Consider the following 26,281-nt stretch of genomic DNA (forward strand, 5'->3'; position numbering starts at 1 on the left):
TGTGTGTGTGTGTGTGTGTGTGTGTGTGTGCGCGTGCATCGGGCGGAACTCCGCTGTGCGTGATGCAGAGAGCGCGATTATAACTTAAGACAGAAATGACATGCCATCTTGTAAATAAGATAAATAACATAAGGCTATTTAGTTTGCTTAATAAAAGAACAAGGTATATACCTGTTCTATAGGAAAGGTAACTTTAAATGACGTCTGTTGTGATCTGGCGCTATAGAGAAAATATAATTAAACAAAATTAACTTGACCTTCAAGGGGGGCGGGGGGTGCCGTTGGGGGGGGCGGGCCGCCCCCTTAAAATAATGGCAGGGGAAACACTGATTTCTATAAATAAATTTAGATTAATCTTTAGGGCTACTAAATTTTTTCAGTCAAGAGCAGTGAGTGATTTTCTGTCTCTTTTTTGTTGCTTGATTAACATCAATGACTCGGACAAAAGCAACTAAATTAGGCTGCTGTCCCTTTAAAACCGAATGCACAGCTGCAATGGATCCAATGTATTGAGACACATTCACCCTACCGTTTACGTGAATACTCATCAAAACAGACAATTCAACATCATTTTGTGTATAATTCTCCGTTCATGCGACGCGAAAGAGTACTCGCGCGCTGTGAGACGTGCTTCTGTGCTCAGAAAAACGGACCGAATTGAGTTCTCTCTTGCGTCATCAGATTTATCTATATGTCTGCTCTTCTCTTACTCCCACATATTGACATTTTTTTACGTTTTATGCGACGTGCAGCAAGTGTGTATGTTAGCTTATGTCTTGCGGGTTCATATGTACGCATCTAACCTCCGAACCACGCAGCAGATTCGTTCCGAATGAATCTCTTCCCAAATCGTCCCTCCCTAACATTTTAGTCCCGTTTTTATTCGTTGACGAAAATGTCAATAGATTTACATCATAGTTTTTGTCATTCAAAAAGAGATTTAGTTCGTTATAGTCGGTGAAAAAGATGTCGTTGACGAAAATTCTTCGTCAACAAAATTAACACTGGTATGAGGTCCATATTGTCCTATGATATGGGCCATCTACACTGTTCCATTTAAAACAAGTTCTGACTATTATTTCATGTCATGTATTACATATGGTCCACCAACCTTCTCCACCATCATCTTCTGAATGGGCTTCTTAACATCCTGGACCTTCTGCCCCTTGAAACCCTCCACTAACATGATCTGGCAAAACAAAGTTCAGTGAAGTTGTTCAGATCTTCACATGTACGAATAAGCTGTCCTTTAGCAGATACCTAAAGCAAACACACAGTACTCTAACCACCAACTTTAGCATCTAAAACAAGCATATTTCATGAAGTGCCCCTATATGCATTTATCTATGTTACTACTGTATATTAGTGAAGAAAATGATGAATCGAAGTGATGTTGGTGTTTAGATTGACTTACCCCTTCATAAAAGCCCTTGAGGTAGACCTTCTCTTTGGCCTCAGCCAGTTTCTCTCGGTCATTCTGGCTTTGGATCTTTAGTTCATCACAAACCAGAGGAGCCGACAGGTTCCCATAACCTGGAATCTCAATGATGGGTACCTGGTAGAACAGAAAGCCATAAGCCACTTCAGACACACAGAATCTAAGATGTTTTGAAAAATAACTCGACAGGCACAGCAAGACAAATGGCCTTTTTAATAAAGTCGTCAATAGCTTATGCACTAGTTTACATTGCAAACCCAGACTTGATGGCTATGAAGATTAATAAATTATAGCCACTTTCTTGAAACAGTGTGGTAATCGGTGTTTTCTAATCTATTTTAGACTATTTAATCTATTTTAACATTAATCATTTTAATAACCAGTCAAACAAATCAAAATGTAGTGTCTTTACTGATTTGTTTGCTACTTTCCCCAATAATGCATAATTTAGTCATTTTTAAAAACTAATTTTAAATAAAAAAAATAATAAAATCAATGATTAGATTTATCAAAAAAAAAAAAGTTTATAGGCTCCCTTGTGATTTATGCTCTCTAAATGAAAACATTAGACTTCGTCAATTTATTTTGCTTACTGTTAATATCAATGTTGCTGTTGTTGTTGGACAAGCATGCCATGTTTTTATTTATTAGTCAGAAAAATCACATTACATTTTTTTCCCCAAACTGTGCAGCCCTAATCAACAGTATGGAAGTACTGCAGTACATGTATTGTTAATATTTATTTTAACTAGTGCTGTCAAACGATTAATCGCGATCCAAAATAAATGTTTTTGTTTACATAATATATGCATGTGTGCGGTGTATATTTATTATGTATATATAAATACGCAAATGCATGTATATATATATTTCAGAAAAATACGTTGCGTTTATATATTAAATATTTATTTTTAATCTAAATTATATGAATATAAATATAGACATGTATACTGGATGTGTGTGTATTACTGATTACTGTATTACTGTCTGTGTATTACACAGAACACACACATGTATATTATGCTACCAAAAACTTATTTTGGATGCGATTAATCGCGATTAATCGTTTGACAGAACTAATTTTAACATTACATTTAAATACTATTTATTATTAAATGCAGCCCTGGAACTCTCTCAAACCGCCACTAGGCTTTTCTCATAGTTGAGCCTTGGAAGGGGTCTTTAAAAATACTTCTTACCGGCTCAAACGGAAGAACCATATAATCTTGAATTCCATACTTCTCTCTCAAAGCCTAAAAAAACCAAACCAAAAAAACAAACATGTTAAGGCATTTTTGTATCAGGAACATTCATCTGAACTACAGTTATTTCTCTGGGAATTTCCTCACTGAAGGAACTCAAACCAAATCTAGAAAAGAAAATGAAATGCCATAAAACAAATACAACACCTGTTTCTTTTTAATGTCCCTCAGAGCGGCGATATCATCAGGAGCATCTGACGGAACACTGGTGACGACTCCAGTTCCTGTGATGACAAATTAGATTTCAACAAACTCCATAATAAGGTAACTTACTATAAATGCTCCACCTCACATTTTTGGCAAAAACAACTTTTTTTTCCCCCCCCCACAGTCAGACAACCAGTGATCGATATTGAAATTTCTGACATATCAATTTGGGGACGGCCATTTCAGGATGAAAACAGGAGCCCAGGGTATAAGAAAAAGAATTAGGTGAGGAGCAGTTTGTGTTTGGAGTAATGTGGTCCGTGAAGCCTCAGGGAACATCCATTACGGACATTTCCATATTCCATTTCTCCTGGCTTCACTGTACTCCGCAATGAGTAACGCCGCTTTCACTTTAGCTATTAAAAGCATGCAGTATTGCCCTGCAGCCCGTTGAGAGATGCATCTTGTCTGTGCAGGGGTAATGTGATGCGACGATACTGTGGGCTGGTGTCGGGTACCTTTGTCTTCTTTAATGGTGAGCATTGGCAGGGCATAAATGGTCTTGTATGAGGTGAGGGGGGCACTCAATGCGCAGCCGAGGATGTCCTGAAAAAATATTGGAGAAGGAGTGAGTCTGTGAAGGAGCAGTCAGTGTGCATAAACGTGATTCAGTTTGTGAATTAAATTGTGTAATTTCACAAAAAGTACTGAAAATACTTGTCATAAGTTTGGTACAACACGCACTGCATTGTTAAGATTAAAAATGATCTTTTTTTGTAGTTAACATTTAAATAATAAATAAATATATTTAATATATAAACATAACATTTTTCTGAAATATATACATGCATTTGTGTGTATTTATATATACATAAATACACTGTACACAGCACACATACATATATTATGTAAACAAAAACTTTTATTTTGGATGCGATTAATCGCAATTAATCGTTTGACAGCACTATTTATAATACACCAGAAAAATAGAAATTGAATATAACAATGAAACAAATCACACTTTCACTGAATGTTATAAAAATGTTACATTTCACCTCTAAATGAATGAATAAATAAAAACACAAACCTGGCCCATGATGTTCATGATGACAGGAACCACTCCATTCTCTTTGGTAAAGCCCTGGAAGGACATGTTCCTGGCTGACCGCTGCGTGCTGATGAACAGCTCACCGTTGGCCGTCTCAAATATAATGTACTTCATATCTGGCCGAATCCAGCAATTCGTCTGACCAAACATGGTTTCAGGCCTCAGAGTCGCAGCCACCAGAAAAGCATTCTTGCCTTTAAGGCCACTGTAAACAGTTAGAAAACCAAAACCTTCTTTAAACAGTTCAAACCAAATGACTTACAAATACCATGTTTTTGGTACCATGGTCATAGCATGACATTTTTTAAGAGTACCATGATACACGAAGATGACAATTATTCAATATCATATTATTATGAATCGTACCTCAATTTAGCTGGGTAAGGCTCTACAATCTTCATCTTAATCAGGGTGTACTCTTGAGGCCCAACTCCCTGCGACACAGAACATTACTAAATATACAAACAACAACCACCTTATTTTACAGAATAAAAGGAATTTCTTAATTAAAAACAGTGCCCACCTCTCCTGTCTGTCTGTCATGGTCCATGCAGGGCTGCCCATCTTTGGGAGAGTAAATGGTGTACCTGTAAGAGCAAGAACGGTTTCATTTTTAAACTAAAGATTTTAGAATTTAAAAATAATAAATGCGATAAAAAAAAAAAGTTACAATTATTAAATAAACAAAACAGAAGTTAATAGATAAACATTCATAAAATATAAATGTTTAACTTTAAGTAGATATGTCTGAGAAGTGTAAACTACTTAAAAAAAAAAAATAATAATAATTTTTAAATGAACTTTATAAAAATACTAAGTCATTCTGTAATTTGTGCAGACACCAATAACCACGGTGGAAGCTCTGGCTGATAATTAATTAACTGACCAATAGTTTTTAAAACAGTAATATGAACAGAAATGTTCAACTCAAGTTTGTAAATTCTTACAATAAATAAAAAAATATAGCACAACTAACAGAGAATGTTCACCTAACGTTAGTATTTGGTTCCGGTTTGGTTCTTTTTTGGAACCAAATAATTAAGTTCTAAGAACAATTTTTTTAGGTAAACAAAATATTCCCATAATGTTGCCTGAAAAGTGTTTTTTTTTTTTTTTTTTGGAGGCAACCTAAAAATAACTTGAATAAAACAGCCAATTTTAGGTGTCATTTTTGATGATAATGTGTACAGAACTTTGCTTTCCTCTGATGAAGTCTTAAGGCCTTTCCACACCGAGCGCGAAAAAGCTAAACGAATATCGAACGCGATGACGTGCTGGAATAAAACAATCGATTTCTATGGATGCTTCCACATAGACCGTGAACATCTGCGCACCGAAAATGCGGAAACACGGGCCGTCCAATAAGATTTGAGCTAGGATCATGTAACCGGAGCAGCTGCTGTTACACAAAAGGGTGAGAGTGGTGGGACGGTTTCGAAAAGTAATCCTGGATAAGAGAAGAGAGTGGATGCTGAGTTTGTGTTATCGTTGGTATTTGAGAACAGATTTATTCTCACATGTTCTTTATACAGAATAACATCTATTAATTGTCCACTGATTTATGCGATCTGTAGAGCACTGTCTGTTTTCTTCCACGTGCGCGAGTGTTATGAGGCAGAGCGCGTTCACTCTTTTTCTACACATGAAGTATGAAAGCAAATAGAAATGATTATGACGATATATTGTGTTTTGTATGCAGCTCAGTGTTTTTATAGCAATAAAGGATGTTTATTACAAATATTAGCAGTGTAGCGTTATTAAACACACAAAGAGTGCATGTGCCTGCTTATTAATCAAAATCAACTATAGATCACAACTGGAAGTTATTACAAGCACTCGATGATGGTTTAAAGTGGGTAAGCAAATATATTAATAATTACATACATTTTCAAGTGTAGCTTCTTGATGCTAATTGTACTTCTAATTATATTTTAGGATGTAGCCTATTCTTGTAAGCATTATAGATCTGGTGTTGAACCTTGATTATCTTCATTTAATGCTGTATATTGAGCATCATATACGAGATGCATATCTGAGGAGAAATGCATTGTTTGTCGGCGCCACCTAGCGTGCAGGCGTGAATTAGCATATGGCGAACAATCGTTTCGCGTTCGGTGTGAAAGCAGCGTTTGTCAGCGACTCGCCTCACTTTATCACATCGCGCTCAGTGTGGAAAGGCCTTTACATTTCTGCAAAGATTATTGAACTTTGTGTTGTAACTTGATTAATATGTAAAAATGCATTTCAATATTGTTACCATACCTTTTCCCAAACTTGATCTTTTTTCTCTCTTTCAGAGTGATGTACTGCCACCTCACAAAAGAGTCGTAGAAAGGGTTTACATCGGTCGTGATGAAGGAACGACGCCAATCAGCCTACAACAAAAGTGAGAAAAACTTCATTTACAGACACAAGTGTCAAATCATGTTGCTTTAAATGCCAAACTGCAAAGTTACGGCCAGAATTACTAATGTTCAGGTGAACTTTCACTACCTTTAGGCCCATTTTCTTCAGGTCTTCTAGAGCAAGAGGAGGGAAATAATCCAGCCAATGTTCAGCTTCAGCAAACCTCACGATTTCTTCGTCCAGCAGCCCCAGAGATTTCATGATGTCCCACTGGAACTTGGAGCTTCCAGACTTCGCTACAGCTTTGCTCTGCCAATGACATCACATTCAAAAACGTACACTTTATTAGGCTTGCTGCGATAGACGGTGCTGACGGCGATACCGCAACACCAGTTACGTAATTTGCCCACCAACCCCCACCGTCGTTTAGATTTTTTTATAGTAATAAAAATCATTTAGTTCAGTAAAAGAACAGACACTAAAATTAAAAACTGAACGCGGCTGCTCAATGCAGTTGAACGACAGTCGCATCACAGATCGGATTTCATTTATCCAGTGAGTCGAGCTGACTGACAAGAAGAGTGAGGTGAGACAGACAAGACGATCGCGGATGATTAAGTTTCGAAACGAGATGCAAAAGCGCCTGTTTGGCAATATTTTGGATTTTGAAAAGCCTGTTGATTTCTGCCGTTTATCTGATTTTGGAAGTTTTTTTAAACATTCGTTTCTTATTTAATTGGTTCCACATTGTTTGCCGATTTTTACTTTATTTAAACTGTGTTATTTATTTATTTTATTTGACATCAAGGTGTATGCCGTGCTTCCAAAGCTTTCTTACTCGTTTTGCTAATAAACGTTCTACGTTTCTTATTTATTTGGTTATATATTATACATGTTTACTTGTTTCCAGTTTTGTACATTTAAACTAGGCAAGTTATTTGTTATTTTATATTAGGCATAGCCTGCCCTATAGTATAGTGTATTTTTATTTGTTTTGTTAATAAAAGTTCTATGTTTTATATATACGCTAAAGAGAGTTTGATGTTGTATTTTGTTGTTGCATTCAAGCAATTGACGCCAAACTGCCGCTAAGTGAAAGTAAAATGCGCACGGTGCTATTAAGCTATTTAAAAGCGAAGGAAAGCGAGGAAAAGAGGGAAAATTCAAACGAACTACAAACGAACAATTGCTTTACTCCAAATTGCCGTTATTTGAAAGTGAAAGTAAAATGCGCGTGTCGCTTTTACAAGCGATTTAAAAGCAAAGGAAAGCGAGGAAAAGAGGGAGCGCCCCCGCGGTGATACGGGTTGTGTCACGTCGATTAACCGGTGGGAAAATTTCCTCACCGTCACAACCCTACACTTTATTAGCTTTAATTATTATATGTTAATACGCCATTCATAGCTCATGGATCAACCATTGTGGGGATTCGGTCCTACAACATTCAGGTTATAATTACCTCATAGCACACATTTACCTTTTTGCCCTTTGACTTGTCCTTGATGATGACCTCATCGGTGATCGTCTTCTGCTCTTCCTCCTCTTCATCTTCCTCAGGGAATTGCGGCGGGTTTCCATACAGCTCCATTTCTCTCTTCAGCTTGTCTGCACATGCCTGTTACACATAAAACAGATTTGTTGATGACAAACGTGTACAGATCTGAGGCGCAGAACTTTTAATCTACTCACTTTGATGGGCATCCCGGTGCAATGAAGTCCAAATGGGAAAAGACATTGCTTTCCTTTCAGCCGCTGGTAACCTGCTGCAAACTACAGGACATTGGAGATTTTAGCTGAATCATAAATGATATGAAATGATGTATTTGCCGTCTTCTTTAATTGGATTTCGGACTCACCTCACACTTCGACAGGCAGAACGTATGTCCAAGGTGAAGTCTCCCATTCATGTACGGGTAAGGAAACGTAACAAAGTACTTGTTCTTACTGGGTAAACAGACAAGAATACATAATTGGTCATCAACAGAATCTGTACAACGTCAGAAAATATATTAAAGGGGCCATATGATGCGATTTCAAGTAGGGATGCACGATATATCGGCCACCATATCGGTATCGGCCCATATCGGCTCTTTTTTTCTGTTATCGGTATCGGCCTGATAAGAAAATTTGGCCGATATCTTAAAGCCGATAAATAATGCATTATTTCCTTCAGAGACACTTCAGATGCGCGCTGTTCGTTTGCAGCCTTTTGTGCAATTGTACGTTGTAATATTGTGTTTATTTGATGTATATCTGATTTATCTCATTAAATGTGCACGCAAAGAAAGAAGGCGTTGAAGTGTTGAAGCAGCATGTCAGGGAGACGCTGTGTGTTTCTAGGCGAAAGCAAAAGCACTTTATTTGGTCTTCCGGAAGTAGATGCAATTAGGAATCATTGGTTAAGATTTATTTACAACAGAACGAAGCGTTTGAGAGAGGCGGGGCATAGAGGACCTACAATAATGTACAGTATTTGAAAAATAATGTGTTTTTTGAACATTAAAGCATGTCAACATATTCTGTTACACCAAATACACAAAATAATGATCTTTTAAAAAAGCATCATATGACCCCTTTAATACAGGCTCACTTTGTATTTTCCTCAGAGGTGGTTGGAGCATCAATCTCAAACATCTTTTCCTGCTCCCATTTCTGTTGAACCTCCTCCTCAATCTTCCTCAAGAAGTCAAGTTTTGCGGTTCCTTTGCGTTCCTGGAATGACACAAATTATGTATATAAACAAAACTTCCAGTTACGAAAATGGTGCATTTGATAAACTATACACTGTGTCTAGCAGTGGTATAGTTTAGTGGTATTACTCTGCCAACTTCATCCAACTTGCAAAAAAGTAAGTTAACAACGCTATTGAGTTCGCTCACTGTGTGGCTCGAACGGTTGTTCCTTCTTTTCGTTCAGGACTCAAAGTACATAAGAGTAACTGTATAAGGGACACATTCGCATGAAGCTAGCAGCTAAAGATAAGCCATGCTGCTCAATGGAGCGGTTTATTTCCTTTTTTTGTTGTTTGAGATCATGAAGCAGGCAATACTCTAAACCGCATGAAGTAAACCATTGAAACGGCTTAGTATAAATGAAATTTACCGTCATTCTGATCTATTCGCTGTAACTTCAGCAAGATTTGTTGAAGACTGAAACCCACGCGCACTCGGCTGATGACACCGTACGGGAACGTTGCCGTCCGATGACGCTTTGTATCATGGGTAATGGAGTTCTTCTTCTTCTTCTTCGCTTGAGTTTTTTTGACGGATTGGCAAACCAACGTTAAAGGTGCATGTCCGCCACCTACTGGTCTGGAGGGTTAAACGCACAAGGTTCAGCTATGATTTATTCAACTATTATAGATTAAAAAAAACAAAATAATAATAATAAAATAAACCAAACATTTTTACGTAAATAAATACAAAATTCCAAACTTCAAACTCTTTCCATTAATCTTGTCTTTTTTAAATACTTAGGGTAATGAAGTTCGTAGGGCCACAGTACCGTATCTCTCTCTCTCTCTCTTCTCATTAAGTATTTTTTATTAACATTTTGCAAGTAACATTTGACATTGGAAAACATACTGTTAAAGCATATTGACAATTGGACTTAATAGTGAGTAAAAACAATCAACATATACATACAGCGAGAGATTTAGAGTATAAACAAAAAAAATTTAAGTAAAATTAATGATTTAAAAATAAATAAATAAATGAAAGTAAACTATTTAATAATAATAATAATACATGTTTTACATTTCGTTTGGACTCAAGTGAGGGGATTTGGAAAAAGCATCTACACTTTGAGTCTCTATTTACAGATGACTCAGTAATCTTACTCAAAATCTGATATGTTTTAACTGCTTGTTTGTTTCTTTTTAATTTACACAGGAAATCAGCTAAACTGATATGTATATCTATGCACAGCACAGCACACTTCCCCGGTTAACTGATCACTTGTAGAAGTCATAGCTATCCCCAGAATGCCACAGTAATAATAACAATTTTGCAATTGAATTTTAATTTGCCATATTGTTGTTGTTGAGGCCTGTAGCTTTTGTTTTTGTTTTTGTTTTCTCTCAGAAATATTACGAACATCCAAACATCAAATAGTCTAACTCTGATGTAAAACTCTCGAGAATAAAATTACTTAAAGCATATAATAAGTGAGACAACAGAAAGGTAAAATAAAATAAACGAAATATGATAATATAATAGTTGGAAGGGGTGTTTTGTATTTTTGTAGAATAAATTACAACATTGTTACATTTCTTCTTATTATTTTTTTATGCATTTAGATTATGCAAAAAGTGAAAGTACTTGGAGGAACGCGTGCTAGCATGTTAAAGCAGCTCTGTGATTGGCTGCCGTCGTTGCGTCATGACGTTACGCAGAACCTCCCGCAGCTCCTCCGACGACGTGCTAGTGACTACAGAAGGCCCAGAGCGTGTTTCTAGACGATGCTAGTAGGAGTTACGCGTAAACACCCAGCCTTGTATCAGTATTAATCAGTTGCGCGTCAGGATGATTATAGAAAATGTTGACGCTCTGAAATCCTGGCTGTCTAAGCTTCTTGAACCCATGTAAGTGATGAACAGTGACATTTGAATCAGTAAAGCTAACATGCTAACCGCTTAGCTGGATTTCAAACCACTGAAGCGCGCAGCGAATAGTTATCGTTTCCTTTGATTTGGTGTTTAAGTGACAGTTCAATTTTGTTGTATTCATACATAAGCTCATAATTCTAACACGCCTTCCAGTTAGAAACAATGTAGCTGGAAGCTAAGCTAAGAGGGTCTGCTGGCTGAAGTGGGGTGGTCATGATAGTTTTCATAGACTGGGCCAAGTTATTTTAGTTTGAAAGCCTTGGCATGTGTGATCAGTTTGTGTGTGTGTGTGTGTGTGTGTGTGTGTGTGTGTGTGTGTGTGTGTGTGTATGTGTGTGTGACAACTTGTCATGTGTTTGATTTCTGTGCATCCTAGTAAAGCTACTAGTAAACAACACTTATATTGTGGATTGTTGTTTTAGAAGACCTGCGTGGATGCACTTGACTTTTGAATTAGACCGGAGACTTCCTGTCCTCTTGCATGTGTGGATTTACATGAAATGAACCTGAGATCTTTTACAGATGTGATGCTGACCCGTCTGCACTGGCAAACTACGTCGTGGCGTTAGTAAAGAAGGATAAACCAGAGAAAGAACTCCGAGCATTGTGTGCGGATCAGCTGGACGTTTTCCTTCAGAAAGGTATCATCAAAAGTCCTCACATAGTTGTTTATTTTCAATGTAGAAATTTGTGAATAGCTGTGCACATAAGTGACATGTGGCCAAGTATGGTGACCCATACTAGGAATTAGTGCTCTGCATTTAACCCATCCAAAGTGCACACACACCCGGAGCTGCGGCGCCCGGGAAGCAGTGCTCAAGGGCACCTCAGTCGTGGTATTGAAGGTGGAAGAGAGCGCTGTACATTCACTCCCCCCACCTACAATCCCTGCCGGTACGAGACTCGAACCCGCAACCTTTGGGTTTCGAGTCCGACTCTCTAATCTTTAGGCCACGACTTCCCCTTCCCCATAAGTATGCGGCTATTAGTGAATTCATGCGCTTTGTGTTTAATCTCTTGTCGAATATGAATGATCTAAAAAGATTATCATGCGCTTTGGCTATTTGCTGAGTTGATTAGTTGTTCTCTTCGTTTCACAGAGACTACAGGGTTTGTCGATAAACTCTTTGAATGTCTATCCACCAAAAATTATTTGGGAAATCCAGCTGCTAAAGAAGAGGGTAAAATCCCAGTGCAGAAGCTTGAGGAGAAGGAAGAGGTAAATAGTCAGTGATATTTCTTGTTGTTTATGATCTTGTGAAATGTAAACTGTATTATTACACAGCTCTGTATATAAAGTCGGGTACATAAGTGTATCCAAATTATACTGTATAATCGCATAAAGCGATCTATACTACATAGCAACTGCTTGATTGTTTATATCATTGAAAAATGTAAACCGTATTATCGCCCCGCACTGATGCAACTATAAGGCATGGTGATGTTATTAGCATCATGATTTTCTGTAAAAACCATGTGGATTGTTAAGGGCGCATACAAATAAAATGGACTTGATTTGACTTGTATAGTGGCGCACTACACTCCTCGATAGTCATGACGGATTTCTAGTGTAAATAAATCAATTGTGTTGTTATTAACACATTTACATTTGTTTTCAGACGAGTCATGTTGAAGATGATCGGGATAACAAAAGAAGAAGAAGCCCATTAAGGAATCGTTCCGACTTAAATGAGCTCTGCATTTAACCCATCCAAAGTGCACACACACCCGGAGCTGCGGCGCCCGGGAAGCAGTGCTCAAGGGCACCTCAGTCGTGGTATTGAAGGTGGAAGAGAGCGCTGTACATTCACTCCCCCCACCTACAATCCCTGCCGGTACGAGACTCGAACCCGCAACCTTTGGGTTTCGAGTCCGACTCTCTAATCTTTAGGCCACGACTTCCCCTTCCCCATAAGTATGCGGCTATTAGTGAATTCATGCGCTTTGTGTTTAATCTCTTGTCGAATATGAATGATCTAAAAAGATTATCATGCGCTTTGGCTATTTGCTGAGTTGATTAGTTGTTCTCTTCGTTTCACAGAGACTACAGGGTTTGTCGATAAACTCTTTGAATGTCTATCCACCAAAAATTATTTGGGAAATCCAGCTGCTAAAGAAGAGGGTAAAATCCCAGTGCAGAAGCTTGAGGAGAAGGAAGAGGTAAATAGTCAGTGATATTTCTTGTTGTTTATGATCTTGTGAAATGTAAACTGTATTATTACACAGCTCTGTATATAAAGTCGGGTACATAAGTGTATCCAAATTATACTGTATAATCGCATAAAGCGATCTATACTACATAGCAACTGCTTGATTGTTTATATCATTGAAAAATGTAAACCGTATTATCGCCCCGCACTGATGCAACTATAAGGCATGGTGATGTTATTAGCATCATGATTTTCTGTAAAAACCATGTGGATTGTTAAGGGCGCATACAAATAAAATGGACTTGATTTGACTTGTATAGTGGCGCACTACACTCCTCGATAGTCATGACGGATTTCTAGTGTAAATAAATCAATTGTGTTGTTATTAACACATTTACATTTGTTTTCAGACGAGTCATGTTGAAGATGATCGGGATAACAAAAGAAGAAGAAGCCCATTAAGGAATCGTTCCGACTTAAATGAATCAAGGTTGGTCTTCAAAAGTGTTTCTTTTTCTTCTGATTGTGTTGGGTCTTGTGTACATATGTGACCCTGGAGCACAAAAGCAGTCTTAAGTCGCTGGGGTATATTTGTAGCAATAGCCAAAAATACATTGTGTGGGTCAAAATGATCGATTTTTCTTTTATGCCAAAAATCATTAGGACATTAAGTAAAGATCATGTTCCATGAAGATATTTTGTAAATGTCCTACTGTAAATATATTAACTTAATTTTTGATTAGTAATATGCATTGCTAAGATTTCATATTCTGATATATATTTTTTTTTCAGGATTCTTTGATGAATAGAAAGTTGCGAAAAGCAGTATTTAAAAGAGAAATTCTTAGTAACGATCTAGAAGTCTTCACTGTTACCTTTGAGTTTAATCAATGTAATGTATCCTTGCTCATTGAAAGTATTAATTTCCTCTTCTTCTTCAAAAAAACAAAACTCCTTTTGAGTCCAAACATGGTACTTCAGATTATTCCATGGAACATTCATGATATGTGTTCAAAACCCTTTCACACTAGACATGAGGCAGTCCAATATATATCATTCAGACACGTATCAGAAACACGCAGTGTCTATATGTCTGAACTCAGGGCTAGAGATGACCGCAGGAGAGACGACCGTAAGCGGCGGGAACTGGACCGTCACGGAAAGAGCGGAGAATCATACCGAGACCGACATGAGTGGCGAGGAGGAAGCTCACGGGGGAGAAGCTACAGTCGAAGCAGGAGTCGTAGCCGCAGTAGCAGCCGTGGAAAGAGCCGAGAAAGAGAGCACAATCAGAGGAGAGGTGAGGACCGTCCCAAATCACTTCTGTCACTTTTCTTTTACCTACGCTTAAGTTCTTTGGGTGCAACAGAGTGCTTCGAAATGTATTTCATTTAAATGGGTAATTGTTCCATAATATGATGCTAGTTTTTTGGCCAGATCTATTATTTAATTCTTAAATGCATAAATAAATGAAATTCAAACATGGAAGAACTAGGGGTGTGCGATATTGACCAACAAATAATATCTCGATATTTTCTGAAATTTTAACGATAATTAGACGATATTTTGCTGAGTGTGTTATTGTGCTGTTATCTTAAGGACTGCTGTGGACAGCTGACTCCTACATTTTTGATATTCTTCATATTCTGTGTGGTGGTCAGTTCACACTGATAGACGTTAATCTTTTCCAATAAGTTTAATTTCATTTTTACCTCTTAATGTGCATTTTTACCTTTTATAAAGCCATTTTTTCTAAAAGTGTGCATTATCTTTTGAGTCAAATTCTTACATTTAATCAGTGAATTAGAATAATAAGACATTTGGGCTGTTATCAAGCAAATGAAATCAGTCTAAATAAAATTCATCTTTGCAATGCAGAGGAAACACAGAATGTGCGTATGAAGTAGGGCTGCACGATTATGACAAAAATCACAATTGTCGATTATTCTCTTGAAATTGTAATTGCGATTATTAATTACGATTATCACAATTTACATTGATGTTATATCATTGTTTGAAGCAACCGCATGCCATATTTTTAGATGAAAATAAACAAGCTGAAAACCCTCAAACTGAAAAACCTTTATTGCTTTTCTGTAGTATTAAGCCTTAAATGGCATCTATTCATTGGATTGGTTTCTTCTTTAAATAAAAATAAAAAGGTCAAATATGCATGGTATTATAATGTCATATTAAAACAATGGAAAACCCATTAAGATAACTTGTAGAAAGAAAAAAAACAGATCTTAAGCACACAGAATAACATAAGTGGACTTTGAACGATTAATTGCCGCTTTGAACGATTACATAATTGTGACATCCGGAATTGTAATCGCGATTAGAAATTCGATTATTTGTGCAGCCCCAGTCTGAAGTGGCATAAAAAATGTGTTGATAGATTAAACAAAACGTTGAATAATGTAATTCGAAATTATTGAAATAATAAAAAATAAACTTTAAATGAGCAATTAAAACCGCCAGTAGGTGGCAGCAAGTCACTGTTAATAAGTGAGTCACTGCGACTGAACCGAATCATTTAAACGGTTGCTTCATTCTGGAACGAAACGCCGTCATGTTGCTCAGAGACGCGAAACGGTGCTGTGGCTTTGTTTGGAATAATTTTTGTTGGTGAAATGGAGCAAAAACAGGCAATATGATGTTTAAAACTCACTGCACAGTTGTAAGTCTCTTAATTAACTTCTTGTTTTTTGAACTGTTGTAAAAAAAATCTATATTACATTTATAATCATGCTCATTTTTGGAGAATAAAAACAGCACTCTCTATGTGATATTGATTAACTATATGAAATATATAGATATAAATATACACTTTCTATCTCCATATCTTGAATTGTGTGATCAATCTAAAGGCATTTTATTAGACCGAGTCATGCAGTGATTGTGATTCGCACTAGTCTAGACTTCCTGTAGCCTAATGTATGCGTGCACTCTCTAGGGGTGTTTCGAATGTTTTTTGTAAAATACTCGATAATGTCAAATCGCACATCGTTCAAACCACAATTACGATATAATCGCAGACAATATATATCGCACACCCCTAGGAAGAACTTAAATGTACATCTTTTATAATATGCATAATTTAGAATTTAGTTTTTTATTTGGTATAAAAATGTCAGGGTGATGTAACTGTCCTATTATCAATAAAAACATTTTTTAAAAATAATAAAATTTTTGAAAGGAAAAGTACGTAGTTTGTATGTACATAATCCTTTGTTATTATTTATTAGGAAACAAAACTGCATATTAATATTTGAAGAAAATTTTAGCCATTTTTGAGGAGGAATATAGAGAGAACCCCTGAAGAGCTTCATGACTTTGAGGCTTTATTTCTATAAAATGTGTTTATTATTTAATAATTGATTGAATTTTTTTTACCTTAAAAATTTTAAAAATGAATAAATATATAAAAAAGACTAAGATAAGACTAGTACATATGCAAGGTGGATATGAAAAAAAAATGCTTGTAAGCAAACAAAAATACTTGATGGATATGCCACTTTACATTTTTTCAAATGTTTCTTTCTTTGCAAACAAATAAGTCTTGATTTTAAATGCTTTATTTCAGTAGAGCACAGATCCAAATTTGAGCAGGAGCGGAAGGACACAGAGCCTTACAACCCATCCTCTGCCCACATGGGTAACCCACACCACCAGCAGCCCCATCCACCGCCCCTGCTCCCTCTTCCTCTGCCTCTTCCTCAGCACCAGTTCCCCTCCTCAGGGAGCCCCGCCGTCCCCAACGCCGTAACCGTGGTAGCACCGGCTCACCTGCCCGACAGCACTACAGAGAGCTGGTCCACATACTTCACCAAGCACACAGACGGCAAGACATTCAACAAGAGCAGCACGCTTAAACATCGCTGCAGAGACTACGACGGTAAGACGCGATTCACTTTGTCACATGTTTGCTGTGATTATGGTGCTTGAGTGACTTTGCCCTGACTTTTCTAATCATCAGTGTTGTTAAAGCTATTGAAATTTGGTTTTGGTAACTTAAATACAGCTAAAATAAAATGTTATATATATGATGAATTTGATGATCAAACTTAAATGAAAATTAGAACTGAAATAAGTCTAAGTACTAAAATGACTATGATGACAATTGAAATCAAAATAAATCTGAATAGAAAAAGTTTTATAAAAATTACTATAATGTGCTCGTCTATCTGTCTGTAATCTTTTTATTTATAAATTAAATGTAATTCATAAAATTAAATGTAATAAAATGAAAAAAAAAATGTAAAGCTAAATAGAAAAAAATACAAAAACTAATGTGTGTCTCTCGCTCTTTACATATATACTGTGTGTGTGTGTGTGTGTGTATATATATATATATATATCTCAATCATTGTGTTAGATAACAAAATAGTAAACTAATGTCACACTTATGAGCTTTTTCCTTCAATTAACTAGTATTGCAGTGAATCATTTATTTTTATTTTTTGGTGAAAAACGGAACACACCGGTGTTCTAGAATAACCGCAGGTGTAGTTCATGACATTAAATACGAACATGTTCGACTAATCTTTGACAACCAGAAAGTGTTAAAAAAAACATTTTTGCTTGGTTAAAATAATCGATTTACTGTTCAAAATGAAGACAAAATGCTCTTTTAAGCCTGTTAAACCAAACAAACATTTTGTGCAAAAGCTTAAAGTGCACTTGTACTATTTTTCTTAAATGTGACTTTTCTTAATTAAGGTCCATATACATTTTGGAGCCACTGGATGTCTCAAATCTAAGTCCAGTGATGTATAACACATCAGAAACACTGATGTGTCTTGATGTTCTCTAAGGACACTGTTTACTCTTCGGGGTGTCTGTTTCTAAAGCATCACTAATGACTATGGTGTAGCAGTCTCACTGCACGGCCTTCTGGGAGCGGTGTTAAACCGGCAGTGTTTATATTTACTACTCTGTCTTTCTGGAGCGAGGGTATTTTCACACTGCTGGGAGTGGCAGGAGACCGTCCACAGGGATTCCTGAAGGATGGATGGTTAGCTCGATTAGCCCTGATCTTATTAAACAAGCTGTGATGTGGCACGTTGACAGGAAAGACGTGATGATCCATACAGCACTGTTTACATGGAGCAAACTCCACGGAAGAATGACTAGAAGTTCATCCACCTTGACAAGTATTTGTATAAAATAGTTGTATAAGGCTCAGATGTAAAAACCGTCAAGCTTTGTGTTTCTGCTGTTGTGGTATTGTTGATTTTTAATGTGTGTGTGTGTGTGTGGTTTTTTTTTGTTGGCAGAGAAAGGGTTTTGCATACGAGGCGATCTCTGTCCTTTTGACCACGGTAATGACCCTCTGATCGTGGATGACGTCACGCTTCCTACCATGATCCCGTTTCCTCCCCCACCAGGCCTGCCCCGGATGCCCATGCCGCCTATGACAGAGCCTCCTCCTGGCATGCCCATGCCGCTGCCCCCTCCCCTTCCCCCTCCCCACGGACAGCCTCCGCCTCCAGGCATCTACCCCATGCCAGGTAAGTGTCGTTTTGATTTCAGCATGCTAGACTAGTTTTTTCCTCAGTTAAGTAAAAAAAAAAGTAAATGTATAATCTTTGCTTATTTGTTTTATTTATCATTAATAATATATTTACAATTAATAATATATAACGTTTATTATATCATGATTTCTTTTGTTTGATTTTAAAATCTTGGAAAAATGTATGTATTGCAATTTTATTTTTAATTATTTTAATTACTGCATTTCACTTATAAATGTTACTTAACAGTAAATACTCAAGAATCTTGATCGACAGCATTGAGTTTGTTTTATTGAAAGTAGACATACTAAATCATTTCAATTTCATTTTATTGTGTATGTATTAACAGCAATATTAACCTTTTTTATTATTATTATTATTTTATTTAATTTTTTCATGTTTTTTTTATTATTATTATTATTGCTCATCAATTGACATTCAAATCTTACAGCAATAGGTATCAGAATAGAATTTTCCAGAAAATAAGTCACGCCTGAAATAAAAAGCACACAATGTCAAAATGACATTTTTGGGAGGAGAAAAAAAAACATACACACAGATTAGTCACATCAGCATTTAAGTCAAATTGTATTATTACATTCAGAAATAATCTAACTCCTCAGTAAACAAAAAAGAAACATTTACCAACAGTAAAACCACTATAAATCTGTCTTAGTCACAGATTCTGACATATTTTACATGTTTACACTTATGGGATGAATCTTGTGATTAATACTTTTGAATGATAAAGGAAACTGAGAAAGTGCTTGCAAACACATTTGGTAGATTTTTAATTAATCAGAGGGATAGAACCAGTATGCTGTTTTAGCCATGTTTGATTAATAATAGTTAATAATTTCAATTCAATTAATGTTCATGAATTAGCAAAAATGTTAATCAAAATATTTTCTTTTTAGTTTTCATTAAGGTATTGGTTGATTGTGTTTTTATTTTTATATATATATATATATATATATATTAGTTGTTATTATTATTTTAATGTTTATCAATTGATATTAAAATCTTACACTATGCATCACAGTATTTTCCAGAAAACAAGTTGCATGTGAATACAAATTTGCACAAAGTCACACAGATAAGTCGCATTAGTCAAATTGTATTGTTTAATTCAGAATAATGTACAACAACCGTGAATAAAAACAAAACATTAAAAACACTATAAAACACATATTTTAGTTTCCCTCATTCAACAACAAATCCTTTGAGTTTAAATGAAAAATATAAAAGTATAAACTGTAAAACAAGCAGAAATGATAGTGGCTTTCATTATATGCAACATTTATTATAAACGCCAAGCCTAAACAAATGTATTCAAAGCGAAATTGATACTACCTGCATGTGGCAAATGCACTATACATGTTTTGCATTTTTGACATTAATTGCATTATACAAGGCGCTTTGGAATTTAAGCTGCAACATGTTTCAGATTAGTAAAAAATGTTACTTACATTCTGGCTAATACAGTAAATGCATTAGTTAATTGATCAAATGTAGCAAAATCTTGGACTCTGAATCTTGGGGATGACTTTATATTAACAGCATGTCATAAAGTTAGCTGTAGAGAGTGTAGTTCAGTTTGCTCTTGTCTTGTTTTAGGGCCTCCTCTAATCCCAGCTACTAGGATAGACATTCCACCCCACTCCAGAACCAGCAACTCTTCCCCTTTGGCCTTGCCTGGAGTGAGACCTCCTCCTCCACCACCACCACCTCCTTCCTCTTCTTCCTCCACTTCTGCCTCTCTCCACCCTCAGTACACTCTCTCTGAATGTAAGCCACTGCACTTTTCTGTTCTCAGCTTGAGCAGTGGTGCTTCTAGAGCTTACTGTTATAAGTGTGTTTTAAAGGGGTCATATCATGGAAAACATGCTGTTTTGGAAGAACACGTCTGGTTTTGATGCACTACTCAGATTTTCCCATCCCATTTTTTTTTTTTTATCAGCATCTCTGACACTTTAAGTGGACTTCAGGGAAGGAATTATGATTGAGCCTCTTTCTGTTGGTGGTGATTCTGGTCTTGTGTGTACTTTAAATCACTTGAATCAGGGATATTGTTTTCCTGAAGGCTGCAGTAACAGATTCTGACCATGTAGTTGTGCTGTTGTTGCATTTTACTTCTTGCAGCTTTTGAGCTTATTTCTCTGTTACTTAAAATTGAAAAACAATTAAATAAAGAAAATGGAGACAGTGCTTGCTAACACATTTGGTCTTTTTTTTATTAAATAAATGGAAATAAGCTACATGTTTTGTTAGCAGTGTCTATTATTCTTTTCTTTTTTTCCCTGCATGCAGTGCATATGTTTTAACGTGTGTCTTGTCTCTCATACAGACCGCTATGACCCTGAGGCCTATAACCCAGAGTCTCCAGGACTGACCGGGCCAGGCAGAGCTCAGTACCGCCATTTCATCCCTCGCATCCAGACGCAGAGACCCAACCTCATCGGCCTCACCTCTGGAGATGGACAAAACTCCCGAGGTATCAGATGTGAAAGATCAGTCCCACAAAAATGACTGTTTTGCTTGTGTATTGCATGAATGTTTCAAACTCGTTCACATTGGCAGCATGTAACTGAACTTTGGTTTATTTGTGTTTTTAGCGGCTAACATAGTAATCCAGACAGAGCCATCCGTCACGAGAGTGTCGAGCGGCGAGGTGAGGTACAGCTCTGAGCAGGAGAACAGGAAGAGATGTCTGCCATCTACAGACGGACCACAGGTCAAAAAACCCTGGATGGAAAAGTGAGTGAACTGATATCTATCCTCAGACACGGAAATGTACACTTTTTTTTTTTTAACCGTTAGATCATATCAAGTGTATGTATATTTATATACATATATAAATATATAGGAGTTCAAACTTTTGACCTGTAGTGTGTTACATTGAATATGTAATGAAATCCTGGAGCGTGAAGAAAACACTAATGATACAGGAGGCCCTGTTTTTGTGGTGTAACGGGGTCTTTTCTGGTCCTTTTTCTTTACAGACAACATTTCAATAACCAGCATAAACCCACCTTCCCGAAAAAGACCCATTATGTAAACACCAAACTAGAGGTCCGCAAAATCCCCCGGGAGCTCAACAACATCACCAAACTCAATGAGCACTTCAGCAAGTTTGGAACGATAGTCAACATCCAGGTACTCATTCTATATAGATTAGCTTGGAAATCAACTGCATACATGTTATGCTCAGCACACTTTCTCAAAAAGATTCCGTTTTAATTGAATGCATGTCATTGTGGTCATCTAATGCTTTTGTTACACAGATCACCTAATACTGTTGTAGTAATTTTGAAGTAAAACTGCGTCCTATCCTGTGATTTCTACAGGTGGTGTTCGGGGGCGATCCTGAGGCGGCATTGATCCAGTATACAGCTAATGACGAGGCTCGGAGGGCCATCTCCAGCACCGAAGCCGTTCTGAATAACCGCTTCATCAGAGTGTACTGGCATAGAGAGGCCACATCTAACACACAGGAACAGGGACCCAGTCAGAGCACAAACCCTGGACACCAACATCCCACAACACACAAGGTCTGTCCGAAGTGTGTGAGAAAATTTTAAACTAGAATGTGCAATCAATTATATTCCTATGTTTCATTGTGTTCTAATATTTGGGAAACAGACTCTTTACCGGCCAGCCCTCATTGAAACATTTGTGTCAGTTTAAGAGTGCACCCAAAAATGATTCATTAGTATCATGTGACCGTTTATCTATGGATGAGAGTTTGTTTGCCATTTGTCTACATCCCTTGACTGAAATTAGTTTTGTTCACAGGTCATTAATAAGCAGCACACAGCAGGATCTTACGTGCTGAATAATAAAACCTTCCCTAAACAGCAGACTGCCACAGGAGCCGCAGGCACCACGGGCGGCACTGAACCTACCAGCACTGAACCTACCAGCCCAAGCCAGGAACCTTCCGTGGTAAAGAAAGCACATGAATGTTTGCCCACATCTGACTGAGAGAATACGTGCTAGAATGTGACGTTCTTATCATACAGAGCATTTTAATTTCTTCCCGAGGGTCAACTAATATTTTTATGTGTATATACACTACCAAAAGCATGGTATAATTAAGTTTGTCAGAAGTCTCTTAAGCTCACCAAGGCTGGATTTATTTGATCAAAAATACAGTAAAAACAGTAATATTGTGATTTTTATTACAATTTAAATGAAACTTATTTTTTTTTATTTGAATGTTTTAAAAATGTTATTTATTCCTGTGATACCAAAATAAAATTTTCAGCATCACTACTGCAGTCTTCGGTGTCATGTGATCCTTTAGAAATCATTCTAACATGCTGATTTGCTGCTCAAGTATTAGCAGTTATTACTGGTGCTGCGCAGTTATTAATGAGGAACCATTTTATTTATCAATGTTGAAATTAGTTTCTGCTAATTAGTAATTTTGTAGAAAGCATGAAATGTTTTTCTTAGGATTCTTCGATTAGAATGTTCATAAGAAGAACATATGAAATAGAAATACGATTTCTAGAAATCTTATATGAAATAGAAATCTTTTGTAACAAATGTTTTGATCAAATTTTTGTGTCCTTTCTGAATCAAATTATTAATTTCTTATTTTTTTTCAACTCAATTTTTTGAATGGTTGTGTATGATTTTCACAAAAAGTTTAAGCATTAAAAACTTTTTTAACAAATGTTTCTTGAGCAGCAAATCAGCATATTAGAATGATTTCTGAAGGATCATGTGACACTAAAGATTGGGGTAATGATGCTGAATATATATATATATATATATATATATATATTACTATTTTTTCTTTTTTATACACATAATGTTCATAATCAGTCAACACTTATTGTAATTTCTCTGTTAAACAAGGGTTTGACAGCACCTTCAAGTTTAGCGAAGGGTCCGTTCTCACGCACGGTGTTGAAAACCACATCAAAATCATTGGGAAAAACGGCCAAAGCACTGGAGGCTCAGGAGGTTTTGAAAAAGAAGCAGGTGAGTATTTCCTTTCTCCTTCTCACCTCTGTAAGCCGATAGCAGCAGCTCCACCTGCTTGGATTGCACAGTCTGGATTGTACTTATGAGTGAGCTAATGTGACCTCTGACCTCTGGCCTTCAGGAGGCGCTGAAACTGCAGCAAGACATGAGGAAGAAGAAACAAGAAATGCTTGAAAAACAGATCGAATGTCAGAAGGTAGGAAGAAATAACAAAACGTATGTTTATATACAAAAAGCTAAAATCTTGGATGAACCTACACATTTATTTGTCTATTTATTTATTTTTATTTATTTGTATTATTACTGTAAATCCACATTTGAGAGTAATGTTGAATGTCATACGGCCGATAGTTGGCAGTTGTTCTATCTGGCCAATAAGTGTAACACTAAACCTGAAACGTCTTCTGCAGGTGCTGATAAACCGCCTGGAAAAGAACAGAGGGATGAAGCCAGAGGAGAGAGCCAACATCATGAAGACTCTCAAGGAACTGACAGAAAAGATCTCTCAGCTGAAGAATGAGATCAGCCCCACCTCACACGCTACTGCCAACAGCACACAAACAAAGTCAAAAACAGATGTAAGACAACTCTTGTGTTACTGCTGAAAGAAGCTTCTGATGCCATAGCACAGATCATAGTGTCTGATATCTGATTATAGCCAGAACTTCGAATCTGTAGTTACATAGAGATTGCCACCTTTGTTTTATAAGATCTTACTGAATTTAAGTATGACTATTATTTCATCTGTAGGCACAGAAAGAGTTGCTTGACGCAGAATTGGACTTCCATAAGAAGCTGACGTCAGGAGAAGACACCACAGACCTGAAGAGGCGGTTGGGTCAGTTGCAGGTGGAGGTAAGTGGCCCCTCTGACATCTGATAAGGGTTTTTCAGTGGTAGATGCCGATATACAGTGAGAAAAAAAGAACTTATATTTTGTGGGAAGAAAATGAAGCTTGTTATAGTGCCATTAAAACGCTGCTATTAGCAGGTGTTGTGCATTTATAGTTTATAGAACAATAGAAATCATATAGTTACTTTTTACTGTGTTAGTGATGCGTGGTTTTAGCCCACGATCGACAAATGTGTGATACTAGCAGTGGATAATTTTAATAAGTTTAGAGTCCTAACTCTGTCAGTCAGAATATTTACATTTTAGCCTATAAAAATTAGTTTGCTACCATTTTAAATAAATGTTTGTCAATTAAATACGTTAACATCCGCATTCCAGCTCAAGCTGCTGCTACTGTCAACTCAAGCCACTTTCAAATGTGCAATTCCATAAGACAAAACATGTAATATTAATAATTAAGATTAATAACTATTAGGGCTGTCAGTTTAATGTGCTAACTTAATTAGTTATAAAAAAAAAAAAAAGAACGTGATTAAAATGTTTTAACGCACTGGCCCTGCCCCCAAACCTGTACATCATCTTACATTTCATACTGTTGACAAATATGATGCAGGGCAACAACTCCATAAATGCAGTTATGCCCTAAAATTCAAGATATTGGTGCAAAAATGCCTCTATGTGTTTTTGTCTCATATTTATATCATACAATAAGCCGTATCACAGGAGCAGCGAAAGCAATATCACACGAGTGCTGTTTGTCCCGAATATCACAAATTTAAATGTGATTTTATACAACAGTTCAGTAAATAAGAAGTTGATATTGTTATATTTTAAACACAATATTATGTGTTTTTGCTCAGTTTTGCAGAGGACATAATTACCTTTAAAGCCATAGCAGAACTGTTGTGCGTCTCCGAGCAACACAGCGGTGTTTAGTTTCTGAATGAATCCGCATTTTGTACGAATCGTGTGAAACAATGATTCAAAGGCCCATTCATAAAGAGAGCCATTTACTTCATTCCTGAATGAATCAGCCGTTTGAACGAATCGAATGAAGACATATACCGCCACCTGCTGGCAGATTTAGTTTCTTATTTAGATTATAATTTAATTAATAATAATAATAACATTAAAGGGATAGTTCACCCCAAAAATTTTAATTCTATCATCATTTACTCACTCTCATGTAATTTCAAACCATTCTTTTGTGGAACATAAAAGAAGGTATTTTGAAGACTGTTGGTAACTAACCTGTTTTGGTCTAAATGTTTGTGTAATACATTTTTTGTTGAATCAAATAAATATTTCTAAAGCTACAATTTGTAATGTCTACTTGATACTTTCTAATTTAACACAAAAATAGCTTTAAAAACTCTTTTGTGGGCATTTTCACAATCAAATTTAATTTGCGATTAATTAGAGTAATTAATCGAAACATCATGTAATTAATTAGATTAAACGTTTTAATCAGCTGACAGCCCTAATAATTATTGAAGATCCTCTAACATGCTCTCTCTGCCGAATCCCTTTATCCATTAAGCATGTTTTATTAGGTTGTGCTGGATTTAACTCTTTGAGAAACCTAAAAAAAAAAGATTTTCTGCCACATACAGTTTGAGTTTTTAGCAAACATAAATTATAAAAACATGATATAATTCAGCCATAATATTTCTCACCATGAAAATAGCCACAGAAGCTGGAATGGCATTAAACACAAAAAAAAAACTATTAATTATTTTGGCGCTATTGAGCTTGGCTCTCAAATGTTAGTCTAGAGCTCTGTAGTTGCTATACCATACTTTGCCATACTTTTTTTTTTTCCAGCACCCCCCCCCCGCCCCCCCCTTCGCCGATCCAGGCA

At 36.5% G+C, this 26,281-nt stretch overlaps 2 protein-coding genes across 2 annotated transcripts in view; one reads left to right on the top strand and one right to left on the bottom strand.

Annotated features, from left to right (window-relative positions):
• The window catches only part of lars1 (leucyl-tRNA synthetase 1), a 30,661-nt gene extending 21,164 nt beyond the window's left edge, over positions 1 to 9,497 (bottom strand). Inside the window, exons 1-15 of the mRNA XM_016267587.1 lie at positions 9,404 to 9,497; positions 8,892 to 9,013; positions 8,158 to 8,245; positions 7,991 to 8,071; positions 7,779 to 7,916; positions 6,449 to 6,610; positions 6,218 to 6,330; positions 4,479 to 4,542; positions 4,322 to 4,389; positions 3,935 to 4,160; positions 3,366 to 3,453; positions 2,848 to 2,924; positions 2,638 to 2,691; positions 1,415 to 1,555; positions 1,112 to 1,189 (exon numbers count right to left, since the gene is read on the bottom strand). Of these exons, the coding sequence (XP_016123073.1) occupies positions 1,112 to 1,189; positions 1,415 to 1,555; positions 2,638 to 2,691; positions 2,848 to 2,924; positions 3,366 to 3,453; positions 3,935 to 4,160; positions 4,322 to 4,389; positions 4,479 to 4,542; positions 6,218 to 6,330; positions 6,449 to 6,610; positions 7,779 to 7,916; positions 7,991 to 8,071; positions 8,158 to 8,245; positions 8,892 to 9,013; positions 9,404 to 9,409 (1,506 nt within the window). The 5' untranslated portion in view covers positions 9,410 to 9,497. The remainder of the gene's footprint in view (positions 1 to 1,111; positions 1,190 to 1,414; positions 1,556 to 2,637; positions 2,692 to 2,847; positions 2,925 to 3,365; positions 3,454 to 3,934; positions 4,161 to 4,321; positions 4,390 to 4,478; positions 4,543 to 6,217; positions 6,331 to 6,448; positions 6,611 to 7,778; positions 7,917 to 7,990; positions 8,072 to 8,157; positions 8,246 to 8,891; positions 9,014 to 9,403) is intronic.
• A 1,183-nt stretch (positions 9,498 to 10,680) lies between these two features.
• Positions 10,681 to 26,281, top strand: part of rbm27 (RNA binding motif protein 27) — a 20,210-nt gene continuing 4,609 nt past the window's right edge. Inside the window, exons 1-17 of the mRNA XM_016267588.1 lie at positions 10,681 to 10,883; positions 11,430 to 11,548; positions 12,008 to 12,126; positions 13,468 to 13,547; positions 14,161 to 14,357; positions 16,644 to 16,955; positions 18,337 to 18,570; positions 20,191 to 20,361; positions 20,921 to 21,067; positions 21,189 to 21,330; positions 21,576 to 21,729; positions 21,921 to 22,124; positions 22,369 to 22,518; positions 23,440 to 23,565; positions 23,690 to 23,764; positions 23,979 to 24,146; positions 24,319 to 24,423. Coding sequence (XP_016123074.1) covers positions 10,825 to 10,883; positions 11,430 to 11,548; positions 12,008 to 12,126; positions 13,468 to 13,547; positions 14,161 to 14,357; positions 16,644 to 16,955; positions 18,337 to 18,570; positions 20,191 to 20,361; positions 20,921 to 21,067; positions 21,189 to 21,330; positions 21,576 to 21,729; positions 21,921 to 22,124; positions 22,369 to 22,518; positions 23,440 to 23,565; positions 23,690 to 23,764; positions 23,979 to 24,146; positions 24,319 to 24,423 — 2,562 coding nt within the window. The 5' untranslated portion in view covers positions 10,681 to 10,824. The remainder of the gene's footprint in view (positions 10,884 to 11,429; positions 11,549 to 12,007; positions 12,127 to 13,467; positions 13,548 to 14,160; positions 14,358 to 16,643; positions 16,956 to 18,336; positions 18,571 to 20,190; positions 20,362 to 20,920; positions 21,068 to 21,188; positions 21,331 to 21,575; positions 21,730 to 21,920; positions 22,125 to 22,368; positions 22,519 to 23,439; positions 23,566 to 23,689; positions 23,765 to 23,978; positions 24,147 to 24,318; positions 24,424 to 26,281) is intronic.

This window comes from Sinocyclocheilus grahami, unplaced genomic scaffold (genome assembly GCF_001515645.1).
Source record: "Sinocyclocheilus grahami isolate Dianchi unplaced genomic scaffold, SAMN03320097.WGS_v1.1 scaffold39.1, whole genome shotgun sequence".
NCBI classification, from domain to species: domain Eukaryota; kingdom Metazoa; phylum Chordata; class Actinopteri; order Cypriniformes; family Cyprinidae; genus Sinocyclocheilus; species Sinocyclocheilus grahami.